The sequence below is a fragment of the Puntigrus tetrazona genome, unplaced genomic scaffold (genome assembly GCF_018831695.1).
Source record: "Puntigrus tetrazona isolate hp1 unplaced genomic scaffold, ASM1883169v1 S000000008, whole genome shotgun sequence".
Classification (NCBI taxonomy): domain Eukaryota; kingdom Metazoa; phylum Chordata; class Actinopteri; order Cypriniformes; family Cyprinidae; genus Puntigrus; species Puntigrus tetrazona.
The window spans coordinates 1,260,472-1,280,451 of record NW_025047688.1 but is presented as its reverse complement, the minus strand read 5'-3'; the positions used below and the strand labels follow the sequence as shown (position 1 = coordinate 1,280,451).

At 36.8% G+C, this 19,980-nt stretch overlaps 1 protein-coding gene across 2 annotated transcripts; it reads left to right on the top strand.

Annotated features, from left to right (window-relative positions):
- Nucleotides 1-1,707: 1,707 nt before the first annotated feature.
- Nucleotides 1,708-19,760, top strand: prpf40a (PRP40 pre-mRNA processing factor 40 homolog A). Of its 2 annotated transcripts, XM_043229648.1 has the most exons (27): nucleotides 1,710-1,797; nucleotides 2,587-2,668; nucleotides 2,783-2,923; nucleotides 6,851-6,934; nucleotides 8,568-8,595; nucleotides 8,681-8,703; nucleotides 8,822-8,866; nucleotides 9,461-9,571; nucleotides 9,802-9,922; nucleotides 10,011-10,035; nucleotides 10,633-10,848; nucleotides 11,125-11,230; nucleotides 11,692-11,756; nucleotides 11,859-12,023; nucleotides 12,510-12,618; nucleotides 13,283-13,433; nucleotides 13,576-13,709; nucleotides 14,266-14,380; nucleotides 14,753-14,844; nucleotides 14,932-15,048; nucleotides 15,939-16,076; nucleotides 16,412-16,507; nucleotides 16,675-16,761; nucleotides 18,158-18,251; nucleotides 18,362-18,423; nucleotides 18,988-19,125; nucleotides 19,205-19,760. In XM_043229648.1, the coding sequence occupies exons 2-27, from the start codon at nucleotides 2,597-2,599 to the stop codon at nucleotides 19,292-19,294; spliced, it is 2,625 nt and encodes an 874-aa protein (XP_043085583.1). In that variant the 5' UTR covers nucleotides 1,710-1,797; nucleotides 2,587-2,596; the 3' UTR covers nucleotides 19,295-19,760. The 2 variants fall into 2 exon arrangements, with proteins under 2 accessions (XP_043085584.1, XP_043085583.1); XM_043229649.1 differs by lacking the exon at nucleotides 2,587-2,668 and having other exon boundaries at nucleotides 1,708-1,797.
- The last annotated feature ends 220 nt before the right edge of the window (nucleotides 19,761-19,980 follow it).

Sequence of the window (19,980 nt, the reverse complement as noted above, 5' to 3'; positions counted from 1 at the left end):
ATGCTGGGAAAGACATACCGTCTCAGCTTCCAGCATGACAGGCCGGTCAAATATTCACTGCTCAGACACAGGTGAATTATTTCATAAACTATGAGTCACCTGGGCTTTTATCAGGGTCGAACATGTTTCAGTCTCAAAATTGCATCTTCCTCCCCTGGGCTCGAGAAAATAAATGTTACGGTAAATGGGAACAAGTGGCCAATTAAAGCAGCATGACGGATGACCGCAGTATTGAGACGACAGGCTGAGTTCCCTGACTACCTGCAGAGAGTTTAGAAATAGAGCATGTGTCACAGAGACTATTGTTTCCTGAGCGCTCTGGGCGGCTGCATTGATACAGCCGAAGTTGTACTTGTGAAAGATTTCTTTTGACTCACTCTGTTTGTAGCCTTAATGCATCTCAAATTTAGGTGAGCGCCTATTAATGACTAGCGAAATGTCAGGAGCTCTGTAAAGTCTATTGCTGATCAGTGACATTTGTGCATGAGCATTCATTAAAGGTCTCTGCCTAATGCAATCCTTAATTAACCAATTATTATTATTTGATTTATTCACAGATGCACAATGAAATGTTCAAGCTATTAGTTAAAAAAGGTCAAATACATCTCCAGTAACTCTGCTTACATAGTTTTAGCAATTACTGTCGCCCAGAGAACAAATAGCTTAAGAGTATGATAGATTAAATGTGTTCGAGCAGTAAAATTATCCTATTATTTGTTTATAATTCATAACAATGAAGGATGTACGGAAGAATCAGACTTCAGTGGTTCAGTCTCATTAATCTATTTCAGCTCAGGAGGAAAATGGAAACTACAGTTTCTACAACTGCAGGCTGAAGACCTTTCAAAATATACTTTTTTGTTTGGCCTCTAGTCAGGTCTATTTACTTTCAGGTCATCTATATAGAGTGCTGTAGCGATGACGTATTTTTGTAGGCCAGCCTAGAAGTTAACTGGTTTCCACAGCGAATTCCCCAATACTTTTTCTTCAATGGCTGATGGATGTCATGATTCTTGCATGTTTGCATTTGTTACACATTTCATGGTGAAAATCTTTACAAATAAACACAACATTTTGGCATAATAAAAAAAAGCCAAATGTTAGCTATAAGCAAATGATGCATGACTTCAGGTTTCTGACAACTCTTTCTGTTTTAATTAAAAAAAAAAAACAAGTGTTTAGAATAGTCATCAGAAGTGAGTACAATTATAAACACAACGTGGATGAGTTTATCTGTTTTGTGTGATGACATTTAATTAAATATGTCACAGAAACTTGTATAGTCCCATTTAGCCACTCGTAGCAACTGCCCTTTTAAAACATATAAACGCTTTTATACCATAAAACTCATTTAGAAAAGTCTGTTGACTTCAGGACGATGGAACTGTAAAAAGGGAAAACTCATTTCCAGGTTTTGGTCTACTGTTATGTATATGACCTATAGTATATATATTATGTTACTGCATAAGGTATTGAAATGGGTAGAAACTATTTCAATAATAAAGTTAATAATCATAATATTTTGTATGTAGTAATCTGTTTTTATTTACTGCATTTCTTCACTTAACATTGCAGCTCACTGCTGCCTAAATGTCAATTTTGGCATTAGATCTACATATTTCGTGCTCAGCTCGCTAATGTTTTTGTTTCCTGATCGGTGAGCCGTTGTATGCGCACTTTCTACGCAGTGTTGTTGTACAGGAAACACGCATGTTGTAGTTTGAACCCGGCGCGCAGCGACCAATCAGAGAGTAGGTTTTTGTCTCGCGCAGGGCCGCTGCATGTTCGCTCATCATGGTGAGTCTAAAAAAACAGACGGTTTATTCACATAAACTTAAAACTGGCCTATTCTAGCATTTACAAATGACACATATACAACCTGAACGCTTTATTCGCCTGGGTTAAAGACTTGTAGCGAGGAAATTGGTGTATTACAGACAAAATAAGTGTAGGTTAGCATGTGAGCTAATGTGAATGAGTAACAGATGCTAATGCTAAAGCTAAAGCTAACGAGTGTTTGAATGAGAGTTTGGATTTATTATTGTGATTAATAAAGCACACGTGTTAGAAGTGTTACATATTGGTTGTGTGAAACATTTATATTTGTTTGTTTGCGATAATATCTTTGCACTGATCTTGACGTTACTGTGTTAGACTAGAGAATATAATATCCATCACTCTTGATTTATGATAAACTGTGTTTTTATCGATAATCGGCGACTCATAGTCGATCTATTCCTGATGAAGTGAGACGGTACCGAATTGTCAAACTCTGGTAAAGCTATGTTAAATTAGTAAAGTCTGAGTGATAGTTGATGGAGTTTTTGCATGCTTGGTTTAGGGCCAATAAGAGGGTAAGAAATCTTTGGTTTGTTATACGTTTGAAATATGTGTTATTTTATGCTGGTTGGTTTGAATACAATATTTAGGAAACGTCCCACCATGATATTTCTGCTCACATAAACCTGGATTTGTTAGATTAAACAATGCTTTGGAAAATCCTCATCACACTTTAAATCAGTGATGTTGCAGCATCTTTATAAGAGCTGTAGTGGTTACTGTAATGGGCTCTCTTGTTCATAACAGTCCTCGACTGATGCTAATAGTGGCCCCAGTCAAGCACCACCTTTTCCTGGTGTACCACCTTACAGGAATCCCCCCGCCCTTTGTAAGTTGGTAATGGAAAGCCATTTACTGTAAAGCCATCTCTCTCTGTCTTTGCGACTGCTTGGTTGAGTTCATTCGTATTCATGACTTGTTTTTATTTTTTGTGTTTTCTAAGATGGGGCCACCAGGAATCCCGCCTCACTTCCCTCCAATGGGAATGCCACCCATGGGCCAGAGGCCGCCCAGCATGGCCCCTATGCCCCCGGGAATAATGCCCCCCATGATACCCCCGATGGGAGCTCCACCCATGGCACAGGTAAGAGCTCATAGCAAACACTGCTTATGGCAGTCAGATTTCAATTTGATAGGATACAGGGGATTACATGCTGTTTTATAGACATGCAAAGTAGAATAGTTGACATACAAACATTGTATGTCACATACAGTGCAATTCTGGTGGTTTTTTCTAATGTGTCATAGTAGTCATAAAATAAATTCCTCATCAGATGTTGCATATTCTATGAGAGTACACAAATTTGGGTGTAAGGATTATCATGTGCGCAATCTGGAATTTTAAGTGTGTAGACGATAGTAATCATTGTTTATTATGAGTCAGATTTTGGCTAAGTGAAAACGAGAAGAATATCAGTGGGTAAATGCATAAAAAGTAGCATAGTTTAAAATCACAAATGTTTCAAACGTTCAGTTTGCACAGAGAACACGCAAATCATGCAGGATACACACCAAAGTATTTCTATAGTCTTTGATGCACATGCACACTTCACAAGATCACAACTGCATTCGACTAAGTTTGCAAGGTTTGAAATATTCATTTGTCATTCAAAGATTTGTTTAAATTATATAAATGCATATATTTGCTGAATGCTGACAAACAAGAAAGTATTATAATCCTTTTATAATATATTTCTATATTTTTATATATTTATATATATATATATATATATATATATATATATTATTAGTGCTGTCAATCGATTAAAAAATTTAATCAAGTTAATCACACTGATGGACTGTGATTAATCACGATTAATCGCAAATTTAAAATACAAAGATTTCCCTGTAAATGTGTTGAAATAAAGAAATGCATGTCATACTAGTATAAGGAAACAGATCTTCCAGTTTTATTATCTCAACAATTAACATTTCTATTATAATACTATTTCAGAAATGAAAGTCTGCAAAAATACAAAATAAACAGTCTCTACATTCTTCATCCAAAATAAAGAAATGTATAATAAAACTACTTCAAAGAGACAGATCCTCCAGTTATCATCTTAACAATCAGGTCTATTTTAGAAATTAAGTGTCTGTACAGAGACAAAATGAACAGTCTTTAGAGTGTGCATCTGTGCAACATTCCTCCTTCTAACCAATCATACAACATCCTCTTCTTTCAGCCAGTTGCTCAGACAGACTAACTTAGGATGGGCACCTGAGTGTGCTGACCACCACTGTAGTGGACATGTGTCTATGCTGGCATAGGGCTCTCCCTTGTACCTTTCCAGAGATTTATCTGTGGACAGAGCCTCATCATCAGACTCTGATCCCATCATTAGGAGGGCCATTTTCTTCTTTGGTGGCTCTGGGTCTTCTACTTCTCCAGAGCTCTGTGGAGCAGGTTCTCCATCCTTCAGCATCACGCTCAGCTTTTGCCACACCTCTCCCCTCTCTGATTTGGGCAAACACCTAAGGTTCTTGAACCTGGGGTCTAGAGATGTTGCTATCTTTAACCACCACATATTTGAGCTCTCCTTCCGCTTGTTGAGATCCTTTATGAATGAAACCTTGAAGCGCACTATGTAGGCAGGGTCAACATCAGAAACCTCCATTGTACGCAGGAGATGGCACAGTGCAGGTAGCACCACAGAGCAGGATACATACTTTTCAGCTCCTAGGAGCTCAGTGATGTACCTACAGTAAATACACAATTGACTAAATGACTACAGTTTACATTCAGACTTATAAATTACTTGTTTTTATTAGTAAAATTGAAGTGGGAAAAAATCAAGTACCTGCAAGGTTCCAGCAATGTTTCCAGCTTTGCCAATCTGTCGTAATCAGCTGAGGTTAGCATCGCTAACTTATGCTTCTGCTGTGCCAGCGCTGCACTTACTGCATACGACTATTTTACGGCACTTGGCTAAAACACTGTCAAATCCGCTGTCCCGAAAAGCCATGGCGATAACCCTTTGTATAATGTGCGCCACACAAGGAATACGTTCGAATGGTAAACGGATGTTGTAAAACACATGTGTGACGCTGTGACGTTACCCTGATCACACAATAATAGATAACCATCCGCGCTGCGATGATGGCAAGAAGTTTGGGTCAAACTTAACAAACGATTAATTTGCGTTAAAAAAATAGTAACGCGTTAATTTTTTTTTTTTAATTAATCGCATGCGTTAACGCATTAACGTTGACAGCCCTAATATATATATATATATATATATATATATATATATATATATATATATATATATATATATATATATATATATATATATATATATCTCTGCATCAGACTATTATAGTGCTATTAATGACGATGTTGAAGAACAAGAGGCAGAACGTGAGCACTGTGTGCTTAGGAACTGCTGTCATTAGCAGCATCAAAAAAAGAAGTCTCATGCCGTCAAAAGTTTTTGAAAAAGACCAAATTCAGCTGATTTGCCGGCCTTGGCAATATATCGGTTGACCACTAGACTACGGTCTTAACTGAGAAATGATTGGGAAAACAATTTTAAATAATCTAATTGCTAAAAAACATTGTAATGCTGGTGTTTTTCAGTTGGCTCAAGCTCTATATAAGAAATTAAAGGGGTACTTCACCCAAAAATAAAACACACATCTCTCTCTCTCTCTCTCTCTCTCTCTCTCTCTCTCTCTCTCTCTCTCTCTCTCTCTCTCTCAATTTTTAGCAATTATTTGATTACAGAGAGACCGTCTCTGCATTTAATAACAAATTGTTCAATCTTGCTATATAAATGAGTGATTGATCCTTCGTTGTAAACAACTTGGTTCTAGCATATTTTCACATGTCTTAAAGTGCATGTACATCCTACGTCATCTGCTGGAATGCCAGTCTTTTGTGAACACGTGTATGATATTTTTCTTACACAAATGCATCAGTTTACTGCTCGATTAACCCCGGTTTGGGTTTTTAAATTTCTAGTAATGAAAAGAGAAACTTTAGTAAAGTAATATTTAGCAATACAGATTGTTCTGTTGCGCTACACTTCTGTTGTTTTTATATCCTTCTTGTGTGTCTCTGCTGGTGTATATTATTTTGCAGGAGTTTAAATTTTTTTTAAAGTTAGTTTTCTTTTATAACGTTCAGTAACGAACATAGCAGATACTTTATTTTTCTTTCTGTCAGCATGTCAGAAATCATGCTGAATTTACAATTTGGCGAGATGATGAAAATGCTACCATTAAGATTCTTCATGTATTCACAAACTAAACATTACTGGTCGCCTTGCCTAGTTTTGAAGTTTTTAGTGCTTTTTCTCATCACTTTCAATTTCAATACAGCTTTTGTTTGATTTATAAACCACAATGTCAAACATAAATGTTCTGCTCTGCTCTGATGAAATGCACTGCTAGCGTCATTCTGATTTGGTGAGAATAGGCATAGAAAAAATCCACACCACAGCCATGGCAGTAAAGTTTCAGCTGATGAAAAATAAAGACACAGAGCCACTTTAAAATGCTTGATATGACTGCAGTGTGCATTTAGAATAAACATAATTTTATCTTCCATTGTGTGCCTGCTATTCAACACTCTATCGCTATCGTGTGAATCCCACAAAATAAATGTGCTTCGTGCTTTGATACAATTTGTGTTGTTAAAAATGATTTGATTTGATTTAGATGAGCCTTATAGGGTTAAAAATGTTTCAGGACATGTTTCATGCATTTTACCCTAATATGTACAGTAGATAAGAAAATGTATAGACTTGAATATGAATATAAACATGTACTGTTTGATATGATTGCTATAGCTTTGTCTAATTGCACCGTGTGTGTGGGGAGAGAAAGAGTTGGGATGAATGGTATTTTATTGGATGTTTTGGGCTGTGAGTGTGAGGATTAGACTGTAAACTGTGGAGCACAAGATATGCTTTGCACCCCTCGGCTCACACACACCTTGCTCTTCCCCCCTGTACAGCGTAGAAGGAAATTAGCTGTTCACATGAATTTTTCATGACTCTTTTCATAGATGCCAGCCATGATGCCACCAATGATGCCAGGAATGATGATGCCCCCCCGTATACCAGCAGCATCAATCCAGCCCACAGGACCGGTAAGCTAGCCTGTATCTCTCACTACTCCACCAGCGCAGGTTAAATATAGACTCTCACATGCTGTCAGCAGTGTCAGAATAAACCTAATGAACATGCTGCAAATTGGTAAAATGTACCAATTTAGAATCAACACCATTTTTTATAGCACTTGCGCACGTGACACGAGTGATAGTAGCGACAGAAGAGCTCCGCTTGCTCTACTAATTTATTTCAGTGTATGATGTTGTGCGTCTTCTTCCATGCATTAGCACACTTAGTATTTTATTTTAGTTAGACTTTAATATTGTCATCATATCACGAACAGCAGGATTTTTCTTGCTTGTTTAGTTCAAGTAGAAAACATTAAAATCTAAACCACACACAACGACATTCAGAAATCATTCTGACTGGTATCACAATCATGAGCTCAAACATTCATACACTGTTCAGCAGCCTCTCAGAGAGAGATGAAAATGGTCATGAAAAACAACTACGTAATTAAAGTTATCATCAGGAAGCAAACATACTGTAATTGTTAGAACTTTGATTAGGTATGTTTACATGCAATCATTTATTCAGTCTAAAAAGTCTTGATTTCAGTTTCTGAAAGTACTATTTATAGTTAATTTAACTGTGCATTACATATATTCTGAAAAGAATTGTAGTTCTAGCTGCTGCTTTTGGAAGAGAAAGAACTGAAATATGTCAGAAAAATGTAACTATTCATTCTCCTCTACTAAACATATTGTCAGATATAGGCTGATACATCCAAAAAAAAATGTTTGAACAGTGCAATACATTTCAGTCTTGATGTAATTTTTGCAAAGATGCTTTTACTTATGTATGGGGCAGCTTAAATCTGTTGAGTTATGAAAATGCATATATGATCAAAATTACTAACTTGACAAATTTATATAATATGACCAACTTAATGTTTGCACAGATTATGTATTTACTTATAAGGTGTAGGTACCTTCCTTTTATGTGAGCAGCTCTGGATGTGAGAGAATTGTGTGGAAAGCAGAGTCATATCTGACCGATAACATAAAACAGACAATATTAATTTAGAGTGGCTTAATTCATTTGTACTTCAAAGCATTGCATGGCTAATGAATATGGATGAAAGGACAGCGTTTCAGTTCTGTGTGTGTGTGTATATAAGAACAAACGAACCATACGTGTGCAGTTCTGTATTTTGAACACACCTCCTCAGTGGTGATTAAGATCTGCTTTTATTTAATCAGCTATAATAAGCTTCAAACACAGCCTGTCGTTAGTTAACCATATTAAATATTGATAGCATCAGTAATAATTAGCAGTGGCTTCTAGCTGTAGATGAAGACATCTGATCAGATGCAGAAACCAGCTGACGCTCCAGGAGCTGTCGGTCACACACTGCCCTGTCAGTCACGATGTCATTTCCTTTTCCTGTAATTTGGGGTATGGAGACTGCTAATGAAGTTATCTCTGATATCTTTAGATCTGCTCTTGGACTAATTTAATTGCAACAATTATTGACAGGGCTTTCATGGAAGATTGGAAGATATGAAGTTTCGAGTTATTTTAAGGATATCACACGTAAATCAGCTTATTATTATTTGGAATGGTTTGCTTTTTGTAATGAAACACTCTTCTTCTTTATATCCTTCTCAGCCTGGTGTGAGTCCAGTGGAGTCTGCAGGTGAGAGAATAAATGGTCTTGGGTAAAAATCGTGTTGGTGATTTTTATTTTATTTCTAAATTGAATCCGTTTTGTTCTATTTCAGCACCGGCTGCTCCTGGAACAACAGTAAGACCAAACCAAACATGTTATTGTTCATTTTGCTTAGTTGTTTAATTGGGATTCTAATTTAAATGACTTTAAATGACTGTGTTGAAAACAGTATATATATATATATTTTTTGTAGACCACCACATCAACCGAGTCCTCACCTGATGAGCAGCCGAAAAAGGCAAGACGCAATAAACAGCTGCCATTCATAAAACACTATATATGCCTAAATTTACAGGACCGTTTAAAATGTATATTAATATATAAAAAAATCAAAAAATTTTTATCTCTGTTCTTCCAAACCTGTATGAAATTTTCTTCTGTTGAACACGACAAAGGTATTTTGAAAAATGTTTGTGACCAAACAGTTTGTGGACCTCGATAATTGCCATAATATTTCAAAAATATTTTTCCTAATATGAAAGTCGATGGCTACCAGCCACTGTTTGCAACTTTTGCGTTCAACAGAAGCAAGCTCATTCAGGTTTAGAACAACTTGCAAATGAGTTTTGATTCTTGTGTTAGCTATATTTTTAAATGAGTTTTAGAAGCAGAATCGGTAGGTAAGTTCTTTATATTCCCATCCCTACAGAGTAGAGAACAATATTAATTCAGCTACGAATGCTATGGATGTAATTAGCTAGGTTTTACTGCTGTGTTCTGGTACGACTTATAACTGAACTAGCAACTGCAGGATGTGGCTGATGAAATGACTAGTGTTAACTAGTAGTCACTAATGATGTAATGAGCCATGTGTTCATAATGTCTCTTGTAGAAGTCAGTATGGACCGAGCACAAATCACTGGATGGAAAAACATATTACTACAACACAGAGACCAAACAATCCACCTGGGAGAAACCAGATGAACTCAAATCACCTGCAGAGGTAAGAAAAGGTCAACACACCCTTCTAGCTTACACATGTCATGTTTCAGCTGCCAATTACGGTTCATTCAGGAGGTCATGACCTTTAGGCGTACTCTGCAATTGAGAGTGTAATGTATTAATATTACTACTTAATATAAAATGAGATATCCTTTTGTTTAAATTTAAAGGTTTCTCATTTGGTTTAAATAATTGTGTGTTTTCAAAATTAAAGAAGTTTCCTCTTTGCAGCAAATGTTGTCCAAATGCCCGTGGAAAGAGTATAAGTCTGACACCGGCAAGCCCTATTACTACAACTCACAGACCAAAGAGTCTCGCTGGACTAAACCCAAGGAGCTGGAGGACTTGGAGGGTCAGTATGCAAATAAGTAGAATTGTGCAGATCCAGAAATCTCAGGAAATGGATTGACTTTTTTTTTTTCTCTCTCTCTTTTTTTCAGCAATGATAAAGGCAGAGGAAAACGGGTGAGTTTAGCTTTATTTACTAAAGCCATAAAGAGTGGCTTTATTTGATTTACTTGCTCTTACGTCATTCCATACTCTGCATGTCTCTTTTTTTCATCTTTAGAACACAAATAAATGAATCTATGCCAGTTGAGTGATTCAATTATCAACATTTAATTTGGGCCTTTTTATTCATACATAGAGCTCATCAAATGTAGTGAATGAAAGCTCTGACACGGTTAATAACTGTTCATAGAATAATTTGTTTCCCTGAACTCTTCATTTAATGTTACATTACGTTTAAAGAAAGCAGTTTTAGGTTTTAAAGTGCGTTAGTATTAGTGGAAAACAGTCCTTTGTTGGCAAAGGTTGGTGCAAACTCTCCACTATCTGTGAAACATTTTACACAGATTAATAGCTTAATAATGAACTAAAATATTCATATAATATGTAGATTTTTTTCCAGGGTCAAAGTAGTCTTCTGTGTTTTAATTCCATAAAAACATAAGAAATATAATTTCATTATTATATAATAATAATAATAATAATAACCTTTTTTATTGTTATTTTGTTATTGCAAACGTAAAGATTATTTTTATTTGTGTGTATCTCGTGAAGGACGGCTGAAGTTGTGGCTCCTGGCACCACTGCTGCTCTTACATCTCAGAGCGAGTCGTCTGTTACCGTGGCGGCAGTTGCAGAGACCGAGGCTACCATGGCGACAGTCGCCACAGAGGAGCAGCCATCTCACGTGCCTGCGCTGGTTGCTGAGGTCAGCAGTGATGTCACCGTTAACTCCACCGAGGAGACGACCAGCGTAGAGACACAACCCAGGTAATAACCTCAACACATACAAAAAAACACCTAGAACGTCCCACGTGTGTCCGTGTGTACATCTCACACCACTCTCTGAGGAAAACAAGAGATTTTCATTCATTTACACTGCCATTTTTACAGTTTGGGGTCAGTAATAGTTTTCTAAAGAAATTAATGATTCTGTTCAACAAGGATTTAAAAAGTACAATGTTTTTCTTTTGAGCTTTTATATTTATTAAATTGGACTGCTAAAATAATAAATAAATGATTTTTTTTTTTTGTTTTGTTTTGCAGTAATGATGTTTCTAAAGAGGAGAGACCTGAGCTGGTGAAGAAGGTTTACAAGTGGAACACAAAAGAGGAGGCAAAGCAGGCATTTAAAGAACTGCTGAAAGAAAAGGTAATTTCTCTCCCTCTTCACTACAGGAAAGAAAGAAAGAGAGAGAGAGAGGTGTTGATATTCCGGCTGGGTCTTTCTAAATTTAGTGTGTTTTAATTTGGCACACAAAGTGCTCCTGAGAGAGCCACGGATGTTTAATTGCTGCGAGTGTGATTAGACTGGAGTGAGTGAAACAGAAGACGGTGGAATTGCACGCTTCACAAACCCCTGACTGTCTTTCAGAGAGACATGCTCATTATGGATGGAGAACTGGATGTTTTGTGTTGTCAACATGGAGGTCTACTGCTCCTAACCTTTTCATTACTTTTTATTTTCTGCCCATCTCAGCGGACGTACATTTAACAATAACAATATCTGAGATTTATTACTTAATTTTTTCCTAAACATGCAAAGAGTAACAAGCATGCTGTAGCTTTGGAGAAAAAGTAACTTTGCATTTCTGTCCCTCCATGTGACCACAGGGCGTTTCCTCCAATGCATCGTGGGAGCAGGCAATGAAGCTGATAATTAACGACCCTCGTTACAGGTATCCAAATACTCTGCACAGCATTAATAACATTTAAATCCTTTGCACTGTTAAACGTGTCCCTGCTTTTTTTCACTGAACACTGTGTGTGTGTACTTGCAGTGCGCTGCCTAAGCTGAGTGAAAAGAAACAGGCGTTCAATGCTTATAAAGTCCAGACAGAGAAAGAGGAAAAAGAAGAAGCCAGAATCAAATACAAGGAGTCTAAAGAGACTTTCCAGCGCTTCCTAGAGAACCACGAAAAGATGACCTCAACCACTCGATATAAGTGAGTTTTTTTTTTTTTTTTTTTATAGCTGTTTTATTGACAACATTTAGTACTCTCATCACAAAGCAGATCTTGTATTTTGGGCTGGAGATGCCCTGGCAGTCACCCTCACTTCAGTTTTGCATGCACAAGCCCCACTCTCATTTTTAATCCAGTATTTCTGTTAACAAGGTTAATGGCTTTTCTGCTCTTTTTGTCTGTCATTGAGCAAGAATAAAATCACATCACGGTGATGACACTAAGTTTAATGATGTTATTGGTGTAAATCTCACCTGTATTGTTTGTCTTAAGTTCTTGTCTGCACTGTGTCATATGGTCTCAGAGAGGCTGTTGTTAATTACTAGTTCTGTGACATTATTATCTCGTAATATCACTGCCCCCTACTGACTAGTTTATGATCTGCAATTCACATGGTTGAAATCATGCTCTCTGAAATATTGTGGCAGATATTGTTCTTTTAAGCAGTGGTTGTTTTGTCTTGTTCAGGAAAGCAGAGCAGATGTTTGGCGATCAGGAAGTGTGGTCGTGCGTCCCAGAGAGAGACAGGCTGGAGATCTACGAAGATGTGCTGTTTTATTTAGCAAAGAAAGAAAAGGTTTGATTGGCTTATTTGGAGTATTAGTGTATGAAAGAGAGCTAGTGATAATCAAATTACCTGCTAATTATTTTTTTCTATTAAACAGTTTAAATGCTGATATCATATTCATTTGGATGCATTTTAATATGCAAACTCCAATTATAAAGCAATAAACAGATGTGGCTGTGCGTTACAGTGATTAGGGGATGTTGTTAGGTGTGACGCATCATATCCAAAAAAAAAAAAAATGAAAATCACTAACACAGTAGCTAATTATAAAAAAAAAAAAAAAACTTCAGCAACTGCAGTAAACATTGTCAAGAAGTTACATTTATTAGAAGAAAATAATTCTCCCAAGTAATATAATTCATTAGTTGAACAGTAGGCTGTTTATATTTGCCAACCACTAAAGTAATTAAAAAATTTTTAATTCTATTTAATTTAAAAATTCACTTGATTTGTGGCCACTGATCTCCATATTTAAGATTATCTCCTTAAACCTCATGGTACAACCAATAGTGCCTTTATATGCCTTTTATAGGTGATTTGCATCATGAAAACTCTGGAAAATGTGTGTAATTGTCAAGACAACAATGGAATTTAGAAACTGTGAAAATATGTAAAAAAAGAAAAAAGTCTGCAGTCTAATTTTACATGATCATAACTCAATGCTTTCTATCAGGAACAAGCCAAGCAGCTGAGGAAGAGGAACTGGGAAGCTCTGAAGAACATTTTGGACAATATGGCCAATGTGACATACAGAACTACTTGGTCAGAGGCACAGCAGTACCTACTAGATAACCCCACCTTTGCTGAAGATGAGGAGCTACAGAGTATGAGCACACACACACACACACACACACACACACTGTACTGCCAGCTCCACATGATGATGCTTTCAACCCACATAATGAGAGCGAGCGTGTTTGATATAGAGGAGGCTTTTATCTTCCTTTGTGTCTGTGTGTGCGCTAGACATGGACAAGGAAGATGCGCTGATCTGTTTTGAGGAACACATCCGTGCTCTTGAGAAAGAGGAGGAGGAAGAGAAACAGAAAACTCTGCTGCGAGAGAGACGCAGGCAGCGCAAGAACCGAGAGGCTTTCCAGGTGACACACGTGAAACTCTGTCCTGGTTTATCCGCTGCTTTCACGTGTCCAGGTTTCTAATATGAAAAGCTCTCACCTTGATTAATTGGAACTTGATGCTGGAATATCAGCTGATGTCTGTGATGATAAACGATCTGTTTGACCGAGTTTAGGGTAACGCAGATCATTGTGTGGAGAGGAGCCAGAACGCTAAAGCATCATTGAAACAAGTTAATAAAGTGTCGTTGGGATGTTTAAGGCAATTCATTGGGAGTTATTGAAAAATAGCCAATGCATATAACTGAAACAATTATTAAGTTTTAGAAATTTACCATTGAAAATTGCTGACTGATTTTGACCAAATTACAAATATTGGAATGCTTGTATGCCATTTTAAAGCACTAAAATTCTTACCAAAGTGTAAATGTTAGTTTTTATAACCAGTGGCTTGCTAAAAACATGATATATACATTAATGCTTTGCTCTCTTAGAACATAAGAACGGCAAAACCATTCTGAGTGAGGAGCAAAGGACGAGAGCATTGGCATGTTTGTGACGTGTTGTGTGTGTTTTTCAGAAATTCCTGGATGAGCTTCACGATCACGGGCAGCTGCACTCCATGTCTGCCTGGATGGAGATGTACCCAACCGTCAGCGCCGATATCCGCTTCAACAACATGCTGGGCCAGCCAGGTCTCTCTCTCTATCTCTCTCTCTCTCGCACAAACACTCAGAGCACGGCAGGCTTTGATCCTGATGAATAATACATGTAAAAGGGTCCTGTCCTCAATTCTCACTCTGTCTCTATTTCACCAGTACAGTCTGTGAACTCCAAATGACTTTCATACGTCAGCATTTAGAAAAACCCGAGATAACATTATTTTGGGCCATCTAAAATAAAATAACAAAAGTTGAATAGAAAAATAAAAATCCTATGATCAAGTGTACGTAAGAACAGTTGTTTTATAGTATATCAAAATTATAATGAGCCGTGTTTTCGATATTGGTGTTTATCTTTTTCTCCGTCGTGTTATGCTTTATTTATTATAATATATATATTTTTAGGCTCCACTCCTCTGGACTTATTCAAGTTTTATGTGGAGGATCTGAAAGCTCGTTATCATGATGAGAAGAGAATCATTAAAGACATCCTCAAGGTGAGTGGGAGACCGTTACGGTCAGTGTTTGACGTCAGATCAGACCTGAAGCCCTTGATGATGAAGTGAGTGTGTGTGTTTGTGCAGGATAAGAGCTTCCTGGTGGAGATCAACACGGGCTTTGAGGAGTTTGGCTCAGTAATCAGCTCAGATAAACGTGCCACCACGCTGGATGCTGGAAACATCAAACTGGCCTTCAATAGTGTAAGCAGACTTTCCTGCTGTTACATGTATATACTTGAAATATTAAAAAGCAAAACATTGCTTTCCATCGGATATTGAGGCTGTGATAGGTTAACTTGCACGTATTATAAAAAAATGGTTACCTTATTAATTGAATACTTGAAAGTTGGGATTGAATATTTGGTAACGTTTCTGAGCCCCAAAAATAATTAACAACAACTGAGAACCAAATCAGCTTATTAGAATGGTCTCTTGGGATTAATAATGCTAAACCTTTAGCTTTTATAATTATATTTAGCTTAAAGATCTGGTTCTATGGATTGCTATATCTGTTCATATATTATAAATGTTAAACGTCATGTAAAACATATCTCAGATTTAGGAATGCACAATATAGGATTTTGCAGATATATTTCAACTCTTCTTGGCCGATATATTAACTTTTGTTTGGAAACAACACCAAGTCTCTCCTGTGTGGAATTTGTTTAATTCTTACAAGTAAATTCTTGTTAAATTCTAACCAAAGTTCTTGGATAATCGAATCGCTTTTGTTCATCGTGTGACAGAGCCATATGCTTTAACCAATGCAGTATGAGCTGGAAAGAGAATTGATTAGTTTATTTCTTGAGTCTTTCGAATACTCGAAACAGGTCCTATACAATGTTGTGCATTCATGACTGAATGAATCACTCCCAGAGACAATGACTCCCTTTTGAATCACATTAATGATTCGTTCAGAAACAACCTATCATACCTTTGGTTGAAATCCCTAGTTATCAACAGTGACTGGGTGGTGACCTTTGGTCTGGTTCTGTTTGGTCTGTTTTTTTTTCATTAATCTCCCATTTTTGGACATTTTTGTTTACTGATCAATGACTTGTGTTTGTCTTTTGCTGGTTCTGTGTTTTTAGTTGCTGGAGAAAGCTGAAGCACGTGAGAGGGAGAGAGAGAAGGAAGAGGCCAGGAAGATGAAGAGAAAGGAGGCGGCGTTTAAGAGCATGCTGAAACAGGCCACACCTCCTCTAGAGCCCGAGGCCACATGGGAGGGAGTATGTCATACTATTACAATAAATATCAATGATATTGGCCTGGTTTCATAGACGGGGTTTTTGGCCTAAGCCAGGATTAGGCCATAGTTTAATTAGAACATTTAAGTCATTTTTATAAGAATGCCTTCGAAAAAAAAACATTACTGGTGTGCATCTTAATATAAAACTATTAATGTCAGTTGGTGCAAATTTCTTTGTTGAAACAGCTCAGACTACATCTTAAGCCTTGTCTGTGAAAACGGCAGTATATCATTTATTAACTAGACTGGGTTCTTATGCCGTGTTATCTAGCTCCATGAATCTGGTGTGAATGATTTGTGTTGCTTCTGACTCAGGTACGAGAGCGGTTCCTAAAAGAGCCTGCGTTTGAGGACATCACTCTAGAGTCAGAGAGGAAGAGAATATTCAAGGACTTCATGCACGTGCTAGAGGTATGATAGAATTATAAAAAAAAAGTCTTGAAAAATGCTTTATAATTCTAAGCAATCAGGGCAGCATTTCCAAGAAGCATAAGCTTACGTACAGTGTCATAAATCCTTTCAGCTGATCACTTTTATTAAGTAATAAAAGTTTTTATGTCTGTGATCTTTCTCTACAGCACGAGTGTCAACATCATCATTCAAAGACTAAAAAACACTCGAAGAAATCCAAGAAACACCACAGAAAACGTTCTCGATCTCGATCAGTGAGTACTAATTGCCAAAAATCTGCCAGTCTGACATTAAAAAAGGCCATGTGTGTGATTTTATTTTTTATTTTTTTTTTTATAGGAAAACATCTGATAAGTTTTTTCTTTTAACTTTTTTTGTCCTTAATACAGAGTAATTACCTAGTAAGTACTTAGTAGTAGCCATTGTTCTTGCATAAAACAAGATCTTCTACCGTAACTTAAGTTATGGAACAATTTGTGCTTAGTTTGTAATTATGTAGATATTATAGGCCGCTACTGTACACATTTTAGTCGGTTACACAGATACTTATAAAAACAAAAGATTGTCACATGTATTGCAGGCTTTATACAACATAATTATGAATTTAATTACACAGACATAAGCTACTAAGCTACAAATGTGTAACAGTAGCTGCCTGTTATATCAATCAATCAATCATTTTTATTCATATAGCGCTTTTAACAACACGGGTTGCATCAAAGCACTGTACAGTATAAGGTAGAAAAATACATTTATATCTACATAATTACAAACTGTAAGTACAGGCTGTTCCATAACTTGGTTACATAAGTACATTTTAAGTACAATAGCTACTACTAAGTACCTAGTAAATACTCTGTATTATGACACCTTAAAATAAAGTTATTGTTTTTACTAATGAATGATAATAATAATTACTTTTCCATAAGCGTCACCTACTTCTAGAGAATGTAGCAGCTTCACAGTAATAAACATGAGAATGAAATGATCAGTAATGCGGACGTCGTTACATATGAGACAAATCCAAATGATGCTGAAAGTGGCTCTTAAGTCATTATTCAGCTGCAGGCAGTTCAGTGTTGTTTCAGTTCAATCGTTGTTCAATTACTGTGCAAAGTTCATCAATTATGAAACATTCAATTAAGCTTTTAGCAGCTGCATAGAAGCTACAGTGTCGTTATTCAGCTTGACTCAGTTCAATGTTGATTTAATTTAGATCAACAGCAATGTTTTGAAACGCATTCGTCTTTTACAGAAGAAAGTAGTTTCATTATTCATCTCAATTCAGTGCAAGTTTTGTTTTTATCCAAGTCAGAGCAAACTGACACACATTTATCTTAGACAATTGTTTAAAGTGTGAGGCTGTACTGTTTGAATTGTGAAATTAGTTCAAATGATCATTTTACAGTTAAGGTTTATCAAAAGAAACTACCTCCTAAAGAAAAGTAGTTCTGTTTTATTATCGGATTTTTCTGAATAGATTTCATATTCTAATTCTAGTATATTTTGTAGAAGACTTTAAAGTGGTATTATTTGTATTATGATCTGGTCTGGGGATTTGAGGCTTGCTTTTACTCAAGACTCCCTCTCGCTCATCGTGCTAAACTGTGTCTGTGTGTGTGTGTGTGTGTGTGTGTGTGTTCACGGAAGGGCTCGGAGTCAGAGGATGATGAGTATCACTCGAAGAAGAAGAAACGTTCAGCTTCTAAATCTCCGTCCGAGCACTCGTCCTCAGGGGAATCTGGTCAGTGTCGTTCGGGATCGATATCCGTGTCCTGCACAACACATCAATACTCCATAAATCATGACCGTTTAACAGCAGCCTCTTAATGATCGCCACCTTGATCTTTACAGAGAGAAGCTACAAGAAATCTAAGAAACACAAGAAGAAGGGAAAGAAAAGACGACACAAATCAGTGAGTAGTTAATATAAAAAGAGCAAAAGGTATTTAAGAAATAAATTAGAGTGTAAGATTTGGAGATGAGACAGTTCTTGCTGTGAAATCTTTATTTAAAAAAAAAAAAAAAAAGTTAAGTAAACGTAAGAATAGCTTTTTATTTTTAGTATTTCAAGATGAACATTTACTGGACTGGAGCAGCTAGATGAGTTCTACCCATTGGATCTGCTTTTTGTGTATTTAGCATATAATTAAGACTAATGCTAATCATGCTAGTGTTTGAATAATGATCATTTTAAATAGAGTTGGATTCATTTCAAGTTTATTTGTTTAGCGCTTTTCATGATCTAAATCACTGCAAAGGCGCTTTACGGAAAATTAAAGTTCCTAATTGTAAGAGATGTTTGTTGAATTGAAATAATGAAATCTCGAATGACCTTTGTTTAATTGCCTGTTAAAGAAGGACTTTTTTTTCATTTATTGATTAACGTCTGTCTGTCTGTGAAATTGAATAATTTCTTAAACGTGAGTGATTTATTAAATAACTAGAACTGTCCTCTATTCCTCGTTTTTTTTTTGCAGGCCTCCCCTGAGTCTGAAGGAGAGAAAGAGCGGAAAGGAAAAGAGAAAGAGAAGGATAAAGAGAACGACAAATCCAGAGCGAAGTCACGTGGAGAATCCAAACAGAAATCCCCCAAAAGAAAGAGTACAAAAGAAGAGGTAAGTGACCGTATCCGAGACGGCGTCTCTCCCGCTCGGACCCAGATGTGATCTGCATCCCTCCGTCTGTGTCTCTCAGGGTGGATGGGATACGTCCGGAAGCGAGCTGAGTGAAGGAGAGCTGGAAAAGAGGAGGCGCACTCTCCTGGAGCAGCTGGACGCACCATAAATCACCGTCTGTCAGTCTGTCCCGTCTCTCTCCCACACTTGCATTCCTGTAATGTGTTCTGCATCTTCTTGGAATATGGATGAGCATCCGAGCGTTGGCTGCTCGGCTGGGAATCCATAGACTGTCATGTAGTCTCTCTGAGAGGCAGTATTGTCTGAACATCAGCACTCTTTGATCTGGGCATGTTGATTTTGTAAGATTATTTTCAGAGGTTGCAAGTGTTATGTTGCCTTTAACTGCAGAGCCCTTTTTTAGTTAGCTGTATATTTGTTATTGCCAATAGTTTTAAACTTCACTGATAATATGGAACAAAATGAACAGGCCTGCATAACTGTTATTCAACTTCAGATTAATCTGTAAGATTGTCTGTAAAAGCCATTTTCGGGAAAAACAATGTTATCGGGAAGAAAAATGTCTGCAGCATTGTTTTCAACTTGAATTTTGACAAATAAACTCTAAAATAATGCTTTTTTTTTTTTTCGCTCTGTTCTCACAAGATCGAAACCCGTTTATTTTCGTCTGCGCTGATCTTTTTGTTAATCATGTTTTATTCGGTGACTTTAGATCGTCACGAAGCTGGGGTTTTAGAAGTCGGCTAACAATGAACTAAAATCTCTCCTCATGCAAGGGAAGAAACTAAATAGAAGCTTTGAATTTATGTAATTTGCAAATTAATAAATGCAATC